The following is a 16,046-nucleotide window of genomic DNA, read 5'->3' as shown; positions in this document are numbered from 1 at the left end:
TTTATCAAATGCCTACTATTTATTTGCTAGGCATCCAAGTACAAAGAATGAAGCAACCTATACTCATGATGAACTTAGATGCTAAAAGGGAAAACCAGTGCATATAAAAATCAGACACAGCATAAATGAAAAGTTAATATATTAATATATTCTTTATGCCTTTGGTTGTATACTTATTGAATTTTAACCTTTTTGTGTTATGTGTACATTGGCAATCTGGTGCAACTAATAGGCTACTTCTCAGAATGAAGTTTCTATATACAAGTGGAATTATACAAGAAAACCAAAGATGTTTAAATTACAGTTGTTCGGTGCTTTTCATTATAGCCCCGTCTTTAGGACCTCCTTTGTGGGCTTGCTTGTTTTCGGCGAGCGGTTGGCGGTTTCCTTCCCCGTGAGACCCTCGGGGCTAATTGCTAGTTTGAAGCCAGGTGTGAGTTCAAGAAGAGGAATTTGTCCCGAATTCAGGCCTGGTCCCCTGACCACTGCACAACTTTGTTGTCCCATAGATTGAAAGTTATCAAACTATTTTTTTAAATCCATAGATTTCAGGGACTTGTGCTTGAGAACCCCTGGTTGATACCTCTTTCAACAAATAAAGTAGTTAAATGCCAAGGCAAAAAATGCACCTGAACTATTGAAATGAAAAGCGGGAACAGCTGGTAAAAAGGGCGTGCCAGTGCAAAGGGGAAACTGAGACTTTGCAGTGACATAACTGGTTCTCTCAGCACTGAGCAACGCTTGCTCGATAAACAAAATTTTCTTTTTTTAAAAAATAGCTTTTTATTTTTTCAAAAATGGAGAGCGAGGATTCAGCATTCACCCTGCAAAACCTTTTGTTCCAAATGTTTCCTCTCTCCAGCCGAAGGCAGCAAATGATGAGTGTAAACATGTGTAACTCTTCTAAACACCGGACACTTTCAGAACGAAGTCCTCCTCCACCCAGAGGCACGGCAGCGGCGGCCAGCGAAGGGGCCTAGGCTGCCCTCTACCTGCAGCCGCGTAGGTTCGCCCGTCCGCGGCAGATTCCGCTAGCACGCGCTAGCACGCGCCGGTCCCCGGCGCTCCCCTCACCTAGAGCACTTGACCATCGGCTGCGTTCCGGACGGTCCTAAAGTTGCTCCCAGGCTCCAGCGTAGGTCTCTCCTACGCAAAAGTGCGCAAAGTGAACTTGGGGCCAAATTGGAGGTTCCGGACAGCGGCAGCCCCAGGCCCGCCGCCCCTCCCTCCACCTGTTTCTCTGGGGAGCTTCAGCTCCGCCCCCTTCAGGCCCCGGCCAATTGGCAGGCTTCGGGGGGTGGGGCAGGTTTCGAGCGCGAGGCTCGGCGAGGGCGGGGCGGCCGCCGCTCCGGGACCGGGGGTGGGGAGCTGCGGCAACCTCTTCAGTTGGCTGTGGAAGCGTCGGTAACGGCCACAGTTTTGCTGCTCCGTCGGCCCACGGGAGAGCGGACTCTCCTCGGCGGGCAGGGGGCTACGGGACGCATCCACGACTGCCGCGAGGACCCCGATGTTCGCCTTGCGTACGCGCTGCTCCACCCGTGAGTGTCGCCGAGCCCCCGTGCCCTTGGCGCGTCCAGAGCGGGCCCCACCCTGCCCCTTCCCCACCCGGACTGGGGGAGGGTCGCTGCTCCCGGAGCGATTGTACGTTCTTGGCGGAGCTTTCGGGGAACTCGTCCCGGGGTCGCTCTCCTCGGCTGGGCTCCGCGCGGAGCTTCCCTGAGCGGGACAGAGCGGCCAGTGTGGGGCCGGCTGGCCAGGGAAGCGACCCCGGCCGCCGCTCCGGGCGCAGCCGCCCTCCCTTACTCTCCCAGCCTCCACCTTCTGGGCCCAAGCCTAGGCCTCCTCCTACCCCCGATTCCTCGGGCGTCCGCGGGACCCTTGGCCGGGAACATCCTTTGGCAGCCGATTCTCCCACCCCTCCGTGCGGGCATCCTGCGCCCGCTGCTAAGCTTTGGGAGTACAGGGGTGGGTGTCGAAGTGACCTGGAAACCCGCGGCAACCCCCGAGGTGACCCTGTTACCTGTCCAGTCCGGGGCCCAAGTGGCGTCCCCGGCATCCGTTTCCCTTTCTCCCTCCCCTCTGTCTCCATCCCTTTCTCCCTCCTCCCTTCCCTTTTTCTGCTTTCATTTTTTTCTTCTTTTCCTTTTTGCCCCTCCGTCCTTTCTAAATTCCTTCATCCTTTCCATTCTTCCGTCCTCCTCCCTTGCCTCCCCTTCTTTCTCCCCATTCTTCCTTTACTCTATATCCATCCCTTTCCTTTTCTCCTTCCTTTCTCCTTCCTTTCTCCTTTTCCTACTTTCTCATTCCTTCTTTCTCTGCCCTCTTCCCTTTCTCCTCCTTTCCTTTCTCCTTTTCCTCCCTTTCCTCCTTCCTTTCCTTTTACCCCATTCTTTCCTTCTTTCCCTGTCCTCCCTTTCCTTTCTTCCATTTCTCTCTTCTCTTTTCCTCCTCCCTTCCTTTTTTTTCCTCTGCCCTTCCTTCTCTCCTTCTTCCTTCCCCTTTTCCGTTTTTCAAGGCTCTCTCTCTCTTCCTTTCCTCCTCCCTTCCTCCCTTCTTTTCTTTCTCTCCTATTCCTTTCTTCTTTCCCTGCCTCGTCCTCCTTCTCTCCCCTTCCTTTCTTCCGTATCTCTCTCATCTCATCCTCCCTCCCTCCCTTCCTCCCCCGCCCCGTTTCTAATCGCTTCTCTTCCCCCTTCCCGCCCTTGCTGCCCTCCCAGCTCCCGGTCTATTCTGGGCTGCGCGAGGTGGGAGTCCTTGCCCCGCCCCCCCCTCCCCCCCCCCCCCCCGATCCTGCTGGTTCGTAGGGGCCGGTTCCGAATTAGCAGGAGCCGGGGGTGCAGCCCAGGAACTTGGTCCGGAACAGAAGGGAGCAGCTCCCACGGCCCTCCCGGCAGAGCCCGACTCTTGCTTTGAAAGTCGTTTTCCCAGAGGGACTGAGAAGTCACTTTGATGGTCCCCTCCGCCGGACCTCAGCGCTCACCGCTGGGGGTGGGGCAGGTGGGGGAGAAAGACGGTGGACGCCCCGAGGCCTCCCACTGGGAGTTTTAAGAGTATCTCTGGCATAGTTCAGAGCCTCGCTTGTCACAGAAAAGTGCTGAAGGAGCAGATTGGTGAAATAACGGGCTATTTGGGGGCTGAGGTGGGGGTGTCCTTGAGAAAGCAGTGGTCAGATGGAAGTGCCCTGGGACGTTCAGCTTCGGTTGAACAGTTCGTGTCTTCAGTTGGAAATACTTCAGCCCAAATATGTTTTTCCGAGAGAGAAATCTTGGTGACCCAATCAGAGCTAGGAAGGGGTAGGAAATGCCATCCCTAAGGTGGGGGCTAAAAGGGACGTGGCTGTCCCTGCAGTTATACTGGGGGCAGAGGCTGCACGGGGAGTTTAAGCGATTTGCCCAAAGCTGGGACTTTTGGCCCTGGAGCCTTGGGTCTTTCCATTGCACCCCCCCCCCCCTCAGGTGAACTCCTGTAGGCTCCAGAGCCCTGGGTTTAAACTGTTTTCAGACCCTTGTTAAGTCAGCGGCGCCCCCCCACCCCCCTTCGTGTTCTCCTTCCTTAGCTTGGTGGGCTGGGTTAGATGACATCCTACTCTCCAGTTCTGTAAGAGGCGTTTTTGCATGTCTAATGCACTTTCGATGTCTGCATTGTCAGTGAACGTTAGGAAGCCCTTAGCTCTGAGCTCAACTCTGGCTCCCGGGAAAGGCAAACCGAGGCTCAGCCCTCTAGGAGCAGGCATTCCAGTGAGGGAGACAGCGAGGAAATGGAGAAATCAAAGCGCTGTGTGGAACCAGATGTGTGATTTAGAAGCTACAGCGTTTCTGAAAAGGTCGCCCTGTTTGGTCTGCTGGCACAGCTGGGGGATGGAAAGGGCTGCATGGGAATCTGGGGAGAGTTGTACAGATGGCTTTTGTTCAGTTTTCTGTCTGTTCAGTTCAGGCTTCACCTGGGAGTCCTTTGGTACTATTTCTGTCTGTTTTTCTTCATAATCTTCAAATACTTGGTTTTGAAGTGAAATAAATGGTAGGAGAATCAGCATAAAATGAAGTAGCAGTTTAATGTGGAAATCTTTTTATAATTGGAATTTCCTGAGGAAGGCAAATTTTGAGTTAAGAAATTGAACAGGTGAATATTCACTTGGGAAAGTATACCACGAGTCTCTCTCTTAATTGCTCGGAAGGCCAAATGCCAAGAGGGAGCTGGACTGAATGCCATATCTGATGTTACTCACTTGATGTGTGACCCAGGGCAGTCAGTCCTGCAGTGTGCCAGGCACTGTGCACTGTATGTAGCCCAGGGGATACAAGAGCAAAGGGAAATGGTCTTTGTCCTCTAGGAGAGTCTGTTCTAATGGGGCAGACAACCTGTACGGAGATGAGTATTACAGGATTTAGACAAAATGAATGCATTTAGGGAAGGAGGACACCTGGAAAGACCTCATGTAGAAAGTGACTTAACTCTTGAGTCATTTCTATCCTTTTCTGAATTGAGGATTTCTGATTTGGAAATGGCAAGTAAGTGACAGAGCTGGTGTACCAGCTCTAGAGTCCAAGGTTTCTCTGGGAGGAAGCAGAGGATGATGGCCAGTGCTCCAGTGGTCTTGATTCACACAGAGATGACTGGAAAGAGTTTGCATCCAGACCCATTGTTGTTGATAGGCTCTCAGGCCTTTTTTGGGACATTAATAAGGTGTGAGATTTTTTTTCATGTTTTTGGCATCTTTTCTTTGAGACAACTTATGTACATCAGTCCCTCAACACCCTAAAATTTTATTGTCTTCTCTAATTACTTGGTCCAATTCTAGTTGTTTTTCTCATCTTTGCTCTCCTTAGGGGCATTTGTCTCCCGTGTAAGCATATCTGAGATTGTGATCCTAGGATTTAACTATAGGAGTTTACAGTGATTTTGATGGAGAAATTGGTTGATTTTTTATTGATTTTTATAAATTAATGTTTCCATAAAATTTAGAGAAATTTTTATTGGAATAGATTTGCATCATTTTCATTTTAGACCATAAGTCCAAAAGAAGGACTCTTTATTTTGTTTGGAAAGGTGAAGAATAAAGGGAGGAGTGTGATTTATTCTTTATTTGAGCAATACAATGTGAACATCGATATATTTACCATTTTATGAAATACTAGTACTAATGGTGTTCCTGAGCTTGAATAGGGGGTAAACTTTAAAATAAGAGACATTCCTGTGGATAAACTTACAGAACTTTGTACTCCAAGGTATGCATAGGCTAAAGAAAAAAATGTGCAAGAATAAATAATTACAAATTGATGTTATAGAAAAAAATAGGGTAACTTTAAAGATTATTAAAACTTAAAGTGATGAAAGTGATGTTTTGCAGGATTCCCAAAAATCTTATTCATTCTCAGAAATCAAGTAATGGGAACTTAATAGCATTTATGATGTTCCCATGTATTTAATAATTGCCTTTGATTTTTCTTAAAGGACTTTTACTTTCTGTCCTTTATTAAATGAATTTCAGGAGCACTGCAACAGTTGACATTGTTATCTAATGGTAGAAGGAACATGTGTATTTTATTCTCTTAGGGAAATCTTTTTGCTTATCCTAATTCTGGAAAATGTAATAAGAACACCTTTTAGAACAGCCTAAATTCAAACCCAAATTTCTATTAAAAGCCCCATTTTTGATCTAGAGTTCATTAAACAATTGGTTGAGCACATCAGGAGGCTTACAGAGTTGTTGCTCTGTTTGAAGGAAACTATCCTCTCAGAAGGTGTATATGGGCTATTTTGCCATCCAGGGATAACTCAATCTGTGTAAGTAGTTATGCTTCTGTGTATTTAGCTTTATTAGTAACAGAATTTCCTTCTACTTATTTACTATTTGCAAATAATAAATAATAATTTATTAATATTACTTCTTTTTATCATGATTGATCTCAGCTTATGGTAGTTGTGACTTTCCAATGCTTTGTTTTCTTACTCAAGCCAGAGTAACAATTTGGTATATAGAATTGTAATTTAACATTTAGAGGTTAACTTTAATTCATTCAGTTCATTGATATTTAATATGCTAATTGTTTTATAATTAATAAACACATTTACATTTAACCTAGATTGTTTCCTATACTGTGAAAAATTGTCTTAAAACAATCAGATTTAAATTACTTACATCTTTCCAAATTAGGCTTATTTCAGTTTAGCTTTTTAGGTCCATTTGTATTATATCAAAGATAATCATAGGCTTCAGTCTTTTACTGAAAATGACTTTTTAAAATTTAACCCAGGAAATTTGTCTTGGGAGAAAATTAATATTTCTTTTATTAAGGATTTTTCGAGTAAATACATTCCTCTAACCAATCAACAAGAATTTGTCAGATTACTTATCATTTCAGGCAGGGGGGAAAGTTGAGAAAGGGATAAAATTTGGAACTGAAGTTAAATAATAAATATTAAAGCTTTTTTTCCATATAATTGAGGAAGAAAATAAAACATTAAGTAATAAAAATATTGCCTGTGGTACTCATCTCTTTATAAACTGACTGTATTTAATGAGAAGCATGTGCTATTTGGAACAAATACCTCATTTTCATTGAAGGGGGTGCTTGAGAGGCACCCAGGAGACCAGATTTAGCAATTGCACTTCTGCTACATTCAAGAGAAAAGAGAAAGTTGACATGGAAGGAAATCCAAGAAAATTGAACTGTGGAAATAGGAATTTGTTTGCAATTCCGTTTCTTAACAAACCATGTTACTTTGGGCAACTTACACAACTGCTATTTGGAGCCTCAGTTTTCTTATCTGTGATACAGAGTGGTTGGATTTACATAGTTATAATTAATGTGGTTATGTAATTCCCATTTTTGGTAAGATTGTGAAATTAAATTTTAGTGAATATTTCATATTCAGCATGTAAAAATACTGCTATAGAAGTAATGGTTTATTTGCCAAGTACTTAGAAGAATTATTGAAGATTTGATATATTAGGAAATTATTCTATTTTTTAACTAGTACTTTTTTATGTGTATTTTTATAATGGTGTCATTTGTCAACTGTGTTGGTAGAACCCTGACATCTGGAATAGATTTCTTAGAATAAAAAGTGTTGGCGAATTTATTTCCAAATACTTAAAAAAATTTTATGTTGGATTTTTTAAAGGATGTGTTTCACATAATACTCTAATAGATAGTATTTTAATTGACTCCAATTTTAACAATTGACAACTAAAGGTAGACAAATAATAATGAGGAAAATTTGAATGAGTCTGTCTTTCTTGCTTGGAAATAGCTATATAGAAATTCTTCTTACCATGAGTTATTTTCAGCAAAAGTTCATTAATATAATCTTTTAATACTTGTAGCAAATATGGAACTTGCAGTTTTAGATCTCTATCTGGTATCATTAAAGTGCATTATGAATAATTACAGAGTGTATTTTATATCTTATATTAAAATGCTGAAGCACTTAATTATGTATGTGCTTAAAGTTTAATTACAATACAGTAGATGAATACATTTCTAGTATAACTACTAATTCAAGTTTGTGGTCAGTGACTACCCTTGCTGTATATTATTGCATATTTCATTGGTTCCATCTAGTTAATTTTAATTAGTAAAAAAGTTTGTTAAGTTTGCCTGGTTTCCCAAATAAGTTTTATATAGGTGACCATGCTTTTAAGTTAGAAAATCTGAGTTCAAGTACAAAAATGTACTTGAACGCAGATTTCCTAATTTAAAAGCTCATGTTTTTCAGTTTGCTTTCTTTAAAGAATTTATACTGCTTAAGTGCTAATATGGAAAGCTCTGCTTTAAGAATTATATAGATAAAATTGTTAGTTTCATTGAAATTTGAAGTCAGATGTCATAAGATGAAATTGGCATCTCAAACACATTCCTTATTCTCTCCATATCTGTTCATTCTTCTGACTTTTTTTTTTCAGGCAATAAACTGACTTCATTGGTTCAAAGGATGGAATCTTATTCAAAAATTTAATTTCTTTTTTACATCCTTCTCTGATCTTTTCATCTATGATCTTCTTCCTAAAACCTTTTTCTCCTTTCAGGACCATCAAACTAAAGAACCTTATTTTTCTCTTGTTTTATCTCTTCCAACTATTACAATAATTCTCTCACTGGACTTTTCAGGGTCAAGCCATTCCTTTATTTTATGCTCCACATTGTTACCAGGCTTATTTCCTACCTGAATGGGGTAAATATCAAAATGTCCTATAAATGTGAGCTATTCCTTCCTGCCTTTATCTACTTCTCCCTTCTTATGTGATCAACATTTTAGAAATAGGAAACCACATAAAGTGGAGTTGACTGCCATTGTATTATTATCTGTCCTTGTTGAGAAGTTGTCTATAGAGAGGCTTATAAACAAAATGTTGTCTGAGATGTCATGATTCTTTGACCTTGGCAATTGTAGAGCAAAAGGAAAAAAACCATTCTTTCTAAAATATTTGTGCTGGAAATTTTTTAATGGTTATTCTGGTATTCAAGGCCTACAAGTGCCAGTCTACTAGCTTTATCTCCTACTATGTCTGCACACTGTGGTAATCTCTGTCCCCAGAACAAACCCTGCTCTTATCCAGCTCTGTTTCTGCTCATGTTATATCCTGTTGGAGTGCACTTTTTTGAATTCTTCCTTTTGTTTTAAAATCCAACAGACAAGCCTGAAGACGTCCCCAATTCCCCTCTAATCATTAATTATGTATTTCTAATGTATACATTTCACATTTGCATTATTGCAAAACACTCGGTTTTTATGTCATAAGTTTGTGTATTTGTTTTTTCTGCTCCATAAGTAGAGTGATATGTTTTCCTAAACTTAGGATGAGGAAATTGAGGTCCCAAGAAGTTCAGTGACTTGGCCAACGTCACACATCCACAGGAGGAACACAAGCCAAATGTGAACTCAGATCCTCATGCTAAGATCCAAAGGTTCTTGCCATTGTAACCTGCCTGCATTATCCACAGTGACTAAAGGGCCCCCTCACCTGGGTGCTGCCCAAAAGATCTATTTAATAACCAGTGTTGGAACTGGATTCATGGAAGTTCTGATCTGGAGAAACTGTGCCTCTTTCACATTTAATGGAAAGCTAAACCGTGGCAATCTTCCTCTGGACCAGTAGTCTAGAGATATCAATAACTACCACTTTCCTATCTCAGGAGCATTTACTTCCCATGGAATCCTGGGCCAGGATGAACCTCTTGTTCCTTCCCCTTGTTCCCCCAAATCACCATATAAATGAGTCAAGGACATTTGAGTTTTGTCATTGTATGCCCAGGGTCTGGCCCAGCACCTGGCAATGGAGAAAAGTGTGTTGAATGAGGAGAGAATGTTGTTGGTGCTGCTTAAACCCTTCCCTCCCCATTGCCTTGTGCACTGACACCCCTCAGGCAGGCCCCTGTCTGCCATGCTGCTATGACAGCTGCTAGAGGTTCCATATACTCTCTACTCCCCTCACTATACTCTGCTCCCCTTCCACCACCCCATCCAGAGGAGGCTGCCTTTCCCCCATTTTCCGAAGCCCATTTCAAGGACTGAGCTCAAATTTTCCTCAAGGTACCTAGTGGTACTGTTTCTGCTCTGTTTGGATTAAAAAAGCTTTTGGGTGCTATGGCGAGAACACACCCACTATTTTTAAGATTGTTTTAATGGACAAATATATTTGAATATCAAGTAAATGCTTTGTACAAATGAACTTTTAGAACAGAAGCCATTCCTAAATTAGGGACTGCTTACTCTGTGCTTTTAGGTAGAACCGTGTTTATTATTTCCAAGGAGGGGAGCACAGCTTATTTCTGTGTTTAAGCTTGCATAAGAACAAAACCCATTGCAGAAAGATTTGCTTATAAATCTAATGGAGTTTTAAATGACTTACTATTACAGCCTTCATTCTTTTACTCCCCAACTCAAGAAAGAAATAAACAATAATCCTTTACAAATAGTTATATACTGTATTTAACATATACTTTAACATATTTAACATATATGGGTCTCCCTGCCATCTGGGGGAGGAGATGGGGGGAAGGAGGGGAAAAGTTGTAACAGAAGGTTTTGCAAGGGTCAATGCTGAAAAATTACCCAGGCATATATCTTGTAAATAAAAAGCTATAATAAAAATAAAACAAATCATAAAAAAAATGTAGTTGAACAAAAATATCCCAAAATTGTCATATTCAAAAATACAATGATTGTTTCATTTCGTACTTTGAGTCTGTCGTTTCTCTATCAAGAGTGCCATTTGTTATCAATTAGTCCTCTGGTAGCATGGTTGATCAATGCATTTATAAACATTCTTAAACCTTTCAGTAGTTTTTTTTTCTTTTTTAAAATTAGTTTCTGACATTTACTTTTATAAGATTTTGATTTCCACTGTTAGCCCCTTAATAGTGTAAATTTGTGGTTCCATAGACTTGGGAACAATGAGGTGGCCCATTGGATAGAGCTCTGGATCTGGAGTCAAAAAGACCTCAGAATAAATTTTATGGTATATGAATGTAATGGAATAGTATTGTTCTATAGATAATGTTCTCTTGATTCTGTTCACTTCACTTAGCATCAATTCATTTAAGTCTTTCTAGGCCTTTATGAAACCAGCCTGCTTGTCAGTGTCTGATGTGAGGCAATTCACTTGCATTTTTCTAATCAGTAGTGAATTAGATCATTTCTTCAGATGTCTATAGATGTCCCCCCCCCTCATTTCTGCCCAGAGACAGCAATCGGTCTGTAAAGATTATACATGTAAAGTCATATTAAATATATTTACATATTAGTTATGTTGTAGTAGATTTACTCAGCATTTAGACTCCATGGTTCTTTCTCTGGATGTGGATTACATTTTCCATCTTTTAGAATCATCTTAGATCCTTGTGTTTGCTGAGAAGAGCAAAGTCTGTCCAAATGGATCATCACACAGTATTGTGGTTACTTTTTTACAATGTTTTCCTGGCTTTGTTCACTTCTTTTAGAATCAATTCATGTAGGTCTTTCAGGTTTTTCTGAAATCAACCTGTTCATTTCTTCTAGAACAAATAGTATTCCATCGTATTCATGTACCACAATTTGTTCAGCCATTCCCCAATTGATGTACATCCCCTCCCTTTCTAATTCTTTGCTACCTGAGAGCTGCTTTAAACATTTTTGAACATATGAGTCCTTTTCCAATTTTTATGAGATTTTTGGCATACAGACCTAATAAAAATATTGGTAGTCAAAAGAGCGTTATGCCCTTTAGACATACTTCCAAATTGCTCCCAGAATGGTTTGATCAGTTCAGAACTCCACCAACGCTGCATTAATGTACCAGTTTTCCTGCATCCTCTTCAACATTTATCATTTTCCTTTTCTGTCATGTTAATCAATCTCTGCTAGATTTGAGGTGTACCTCAGAATTGCTTTAATTTACTATTTCTCTGAGTAGTGATTTTAGAGCATTTTTTCATATGCTTATAAATGGCTTTAATTTCTTCATCCAGAAACTGCCTGTTCATATCCTTTGACCATTATCAGTTGTGGAATGCATTTGAGTTCTTGCCAATTTGACTCTTCTCTGTATTTTTTAGAAAATGATGCCTTATCAGAAACGCTGGCTGTAAAAATTGTTTCTTAGTTTTCTAGTTCCCTTCTAATGTTGGCTGTATTGGCTTTGTGCAAAACCTTTTTAATTTAATGTAATCACATAACTTACATTTCATAATGTTCCCTATCTCCTGTTTGAACATAAATTCTTTCCTTCTCCATAGATCTTACAGGTAAGCTATTCCTTGCTCTCCTGATTTGCTTATGGTATTACTCTTTATTTCTAAGTCATGTACTCATTTTGACCATATATAGGTAGAGTGAGGGATATTGGTCGGTACCTAGTTTCTGCCATATTTTTTCCAGTTTTCCCAGCTGTTTTTGTCAAAACTGAGTTGTATTTCCGGAAGCTATAGTCTTGGGGTTTATCAACCAGTTGATTTTAACCTTATAAATGTTCACTTGGTTCTTTTCTGTTCACTTCCCCAACTCTCAGTTCATAGAAGTCTTCCCAGGTTCTTATACAACTATCACTTTGATCATTTCTTATAGCACAATGATATTCCTTTTATGCCATAATTTTTTCAACCATCCCTCAAAGGTGGACATCTTCTTTGCTTTCTGCTTCCAGTTCTTTATTACAACAAAAGGCTCTGTTATAAATATTTTGCATAAGTAAATCTGTTGCTCTCATATACATATATATATACATATACATATATGTATATACACATATACATATACATATACATATACATATACATATACATATATGTTTCAAAGATCTTTGATATCTTAGGGGGAAGGAGCAGTATAGGCTTGGCAATAATATTGCTGGATATTCAGAGGTTTAAGTATTTAGGAGAGTCAGAGTTCTCTATTACTCTCCAGAATAGTTGGACTGATTGAGTTAGTCATATCTAATGTTAATACAACTTTTGATGAATCTTACTCAATTTTTAGCCTCTCTCTATGTCTTTAAATAGCCATTGAGAACTTACAGAATGTAATATAGTTAGAAGATAATTCTAATGTAATTCAATAATTCAACAGATTAACTTGGGATGCCTTTTTTCTTCAAGCTAAATCTAAAATTGACTGGGATACAAAGGGATTCTCTGTAGTTAATTTAACAAAGGCATATATGAGAATTTTAAAACTTTCTAAGTTACTTATACTTATTTATTCAACTGAGTCATTCAATTTATGTTGTTGGATAAGGAACATCTTGGAATTCAAAAATAGCCTCAGACAATCACTAGTTGTGTGACTTTGCATAAGCCACTTCACTTTTTCCTGCTTTAGTTTCTTAACTATGAAGTAGGGATGATAATAACACTCCTCTCCTATAATTATTGTGAGTGTCAAATGAGAATAATTGTCAAGCTTTTAGCACAGGGTCTGGTCCATATAGGCACTACATACATGTGAGTGGTGGTGATACCTCATTGAAAGTGATTTGATCTAAACTATTCTTCTCTTTAAGGTCCTCACCTGGTCTAGAACTTCTAGGCTATTCAGCTCATTGGGTGTCCATCCTGGTTTAGAACTCCAAGGCCATTTAGCTGATTTGCTCTTTAGCCTGATCTAGAATCAGGTTTGTTCATACCTAGTGTAGTTCAGTTCTTCTGCTACCTGTGAAATCGATATAGTTAAGTTGCTCTCTCTTATATATATATATAAATATAATAGTTTCAAAGATATTTTTCACTTCATGCTGTTATATTTTTGTGAAGGTAATATCATTTTTGTGTATTCTGAAAATTACCTGGAACTTCCCATTTAGTATCCAAGTTGAATTTAGAATCAGTGAATTAAGTATTGTCATTTTGAAAAGTCAAGGCAAATGCCATGGTTTTCATATTTATTAACATATCCATGAAGTGTTTGCAATCTAAACACCGCAGCATTGTGTGTTGGTTCTTGAAAACCAGAAAGTAGAACTGGTAATCTATTTTCAGTTGATAAGCTAAATGAAATAAAAATTGAATGGCTTCACTGGTGAAACTCAAAATAGAATTTGCTTTCTTAATAAGGAAACTAAATATGCAAATAAAAACTTGAAAAAACTGAGTATTTTCATTTTTCTTGATTGTAATTTAAATGGTTAACTTTTTAATAAAACTCAGTGTTTTAATATACTATTCTATAGATTTTGTAGTGAATAGTTAGGAGATGTGGTATTGTAGATAGAGTGCCAAGTCTGGAATTAAGACCTGAGTTTAAATCTAGCTGCACATACTTTCTAGTTATGACTCGAGTCACTTCCTCTGTGTGTCTTAGTTTCCTCAATTTAAAAATGAACTGGAGAAGGAAATACATTACAATATCTTTGCCAGGAAAACTCCAATGGAGTCACTAAGAGTTAGACTTGAGTGAAACAACAGATTTTGGGGTATCAATATTTGTGTGTAGAAATAAAATTGAAACTCCATTTGAATTTTTAATGCATCAATATATTCTTGATATTTATTCTAAAGTGGACTTTATTGTAGGCAAATATAATTTGAGAATTTAGCTTTGTGTGTATATATTTTTTAAAGTGTGTGTGAGTATGTGTGTGTATAGTGTTTTATTTGCAACTCAAATAGCCTTATAAGGTTTGTAGTACAAATATCCCTATTTTACAGATAAAGAAATAGCCTTAGAAAGCATAAACGATGTTATCTTTGTATATCGTGCAAAGGAATTTTATTACTGAAGAATCTTATTCTAGTGATTTCTCCTGTAAAGTAGTCTTATTGCATGAACCCTGAGGTTAATTTTTTAGAGGTTCTTAATTCAATAGCTATTTAATAAATATTAATTGAGATTATGTGAGTTTTGATTATAAAGAGGTATTTTACCCATAAATATTTTAATTCCTGTTTTGTAACGAGCTTTTACGATAAAAAGAAAAATTTTAGATCTATGTTCAGATCTGTAAATTCTTAAATTTTCTATTAATGAATAGTGTCAAAACTTAGAAGTAGTATTTAATTTTTTAAGAATATACCTGCAATAAGCATTTATGAAGCATCTAATATATGCCAGGCACTGTATTTGGTACTGTGTATACTGCCCTCAAGGAGCATAATTGGATTCTATTAGTGCTGGTGGAGGAGAGGGCTTAGGAGGGAATTAAAATAGGATATAAGAAGTGATGAATCAAGGCTTCTGGGGCAGAGATAATTGGCTATTTATATGCATGGGTTCTTTTATAGATATATATATATATATATATATATATATATATATGTTCATAAATCACTAGATATGTCCCCTCCCTGTGAAAGAATTACATCTTTTTTTGATATAGAACTACCCTAAATCAGTTCTGCAAATATTACATCACAATTATGTGAAGAACAGCATACTGAGTCTTTAATTACTGAAGTTGATGGAGAGTTTAATGGGCAAGAGCCCTGGATTTGGAGTTACAGGACCTGACTTCATATCTTGGTTGTGCTACTTAGTAAGTCTGTACTTAGTACAGTTTGTACTAAATAAAAAATAACATTAATAAAATGAGTACATTGGATTAGGTGGCCTCTTTGGGGCTTTTTAGTTTTAAAGAAGAGGTGCTAAGCCATTTCAGACATAAAGGATGTTGTTCAGAGGCTATATGGAAGAAGGTGAGAGTGCCCTGTTGGAGTAATAGCCATTTTGGCTGGACCATATGCTTGAAGGAGAGTAATATGTAATAAGATTGTAAAAGGTCACGTGGCCAAAATTTCCTGAGTAAAGTATGCCATGTGACAAGGTTCTCATCTGTGCCAGTTTGTGTAAAGCTTCAGGTATCAGTCATAGAATCAACAGCAAATTTTGTTCAGTCATTTTCATTTGGGACCAATCTCTTTGTAACTCCAATTAGTGTTTTCTTGGCAAAGGTGCTGGAGGGATTTGTCATTGCCTTCTCCTTATTTTACAGATGAGAAAACTGAGGCAAACTGAGTTAAGTGACTTGTCCAGGGTCACACAGCTAGTAACTGTCTGAGACCAGATTTGAACTCAGGAAGATGAATTTTCCTTACTTCTGGTTGAGCACTATATTCAGCGATACACCTAGCCTGCCCCAAGTGAGTGTTTGGAGTTCATTGAGTAGGGGAGGGACACTACTAGAGCAGCACTTGAGAGGTCACTTTTGTAGCTTGGAGAGGGAAGGGATTTAAAAATGGCAAAAAGACCATTTAGGGAGTTATTATAATAATCCAAGCTATAGGTGATGAGACTCTATATAAGAAGGTGGCCATGGAAGTGCAAATGGGGGACATATTTGAGAGATGTTAGGTAGAAGAATAAGGTGAGCCACTGGTTAGTTATATGAAAGTGTATCTAAAAGTGAAGAATCAAAAATGGCACAATATCGTGGAGCTGAGTAGTTGGAATGATAGTGGCTCTTTTGACAGAAATAGAGATGTTCTGAAGAGAGGTGGCTTTCAGGGAACATGTAATTTCTGTTTGGAGCATATTAAAATGTTTGTGGAGATCCATATGTAAATATGATGTGGGATTAGAGGTAGAAATATATAGATCTGCTAGTAAATAACTTAAAAATAATTAAATCCATCAGA

General features: G+C 39.0%; 2 protein-coding genes across 2 annotated transcripts in view; both read left to right on the top strand.

The window, feature by feature from the left end:
• ABCA4 (ATP binding cassette subfamily A member 4) overlaps positions 1-16,046 on the top strand; it is a 357,920-nt gene that overhangs the window by 117,395 nt on the left and 224,479 nt on the right. The gene's annotated exons all lie outside the window — the stretch shown is intronic.
• Positions 891-16,046, top strand: part of LOC141538766 (rho GTPase-activating protein 29-like) — a 45,508-nt gene continuing 30,352 nt past the window's right edge. Inside the window, exons 1-2 of the mRNA XM_074260560.1 lie at positions 891-948; positions 1,079-1,538. Coding sequence (XP_074116661.1) covers positions 891-948; positions 1,079-1,538 — 518 coding nt within the window. The remainder of the gene's footprint in view (positions 949-1,078; positions 1,539-16,046) is intronic.

The sequence above is a fragment of the Sminthopsis crassicaudata genome, chromosome 4, assembly GCF_048593235.1.
Source record: "Sminthopsis crassicaudata isolate SCR6 chromosome 4, ASM4859323v1, whole genome shotgun sequence".
Classification (NCBI taxonomy): domain Eukaryota; kingdom Metazoa; phylum Chordata; class Mammalia; order Dasyuromorphia; family Dasyuridae; genus Sminthopsis; species Sminthopsis crassicaudata.
This window is presented reverse-complemented; position numbering and strand designations above follow the sequence as displayed.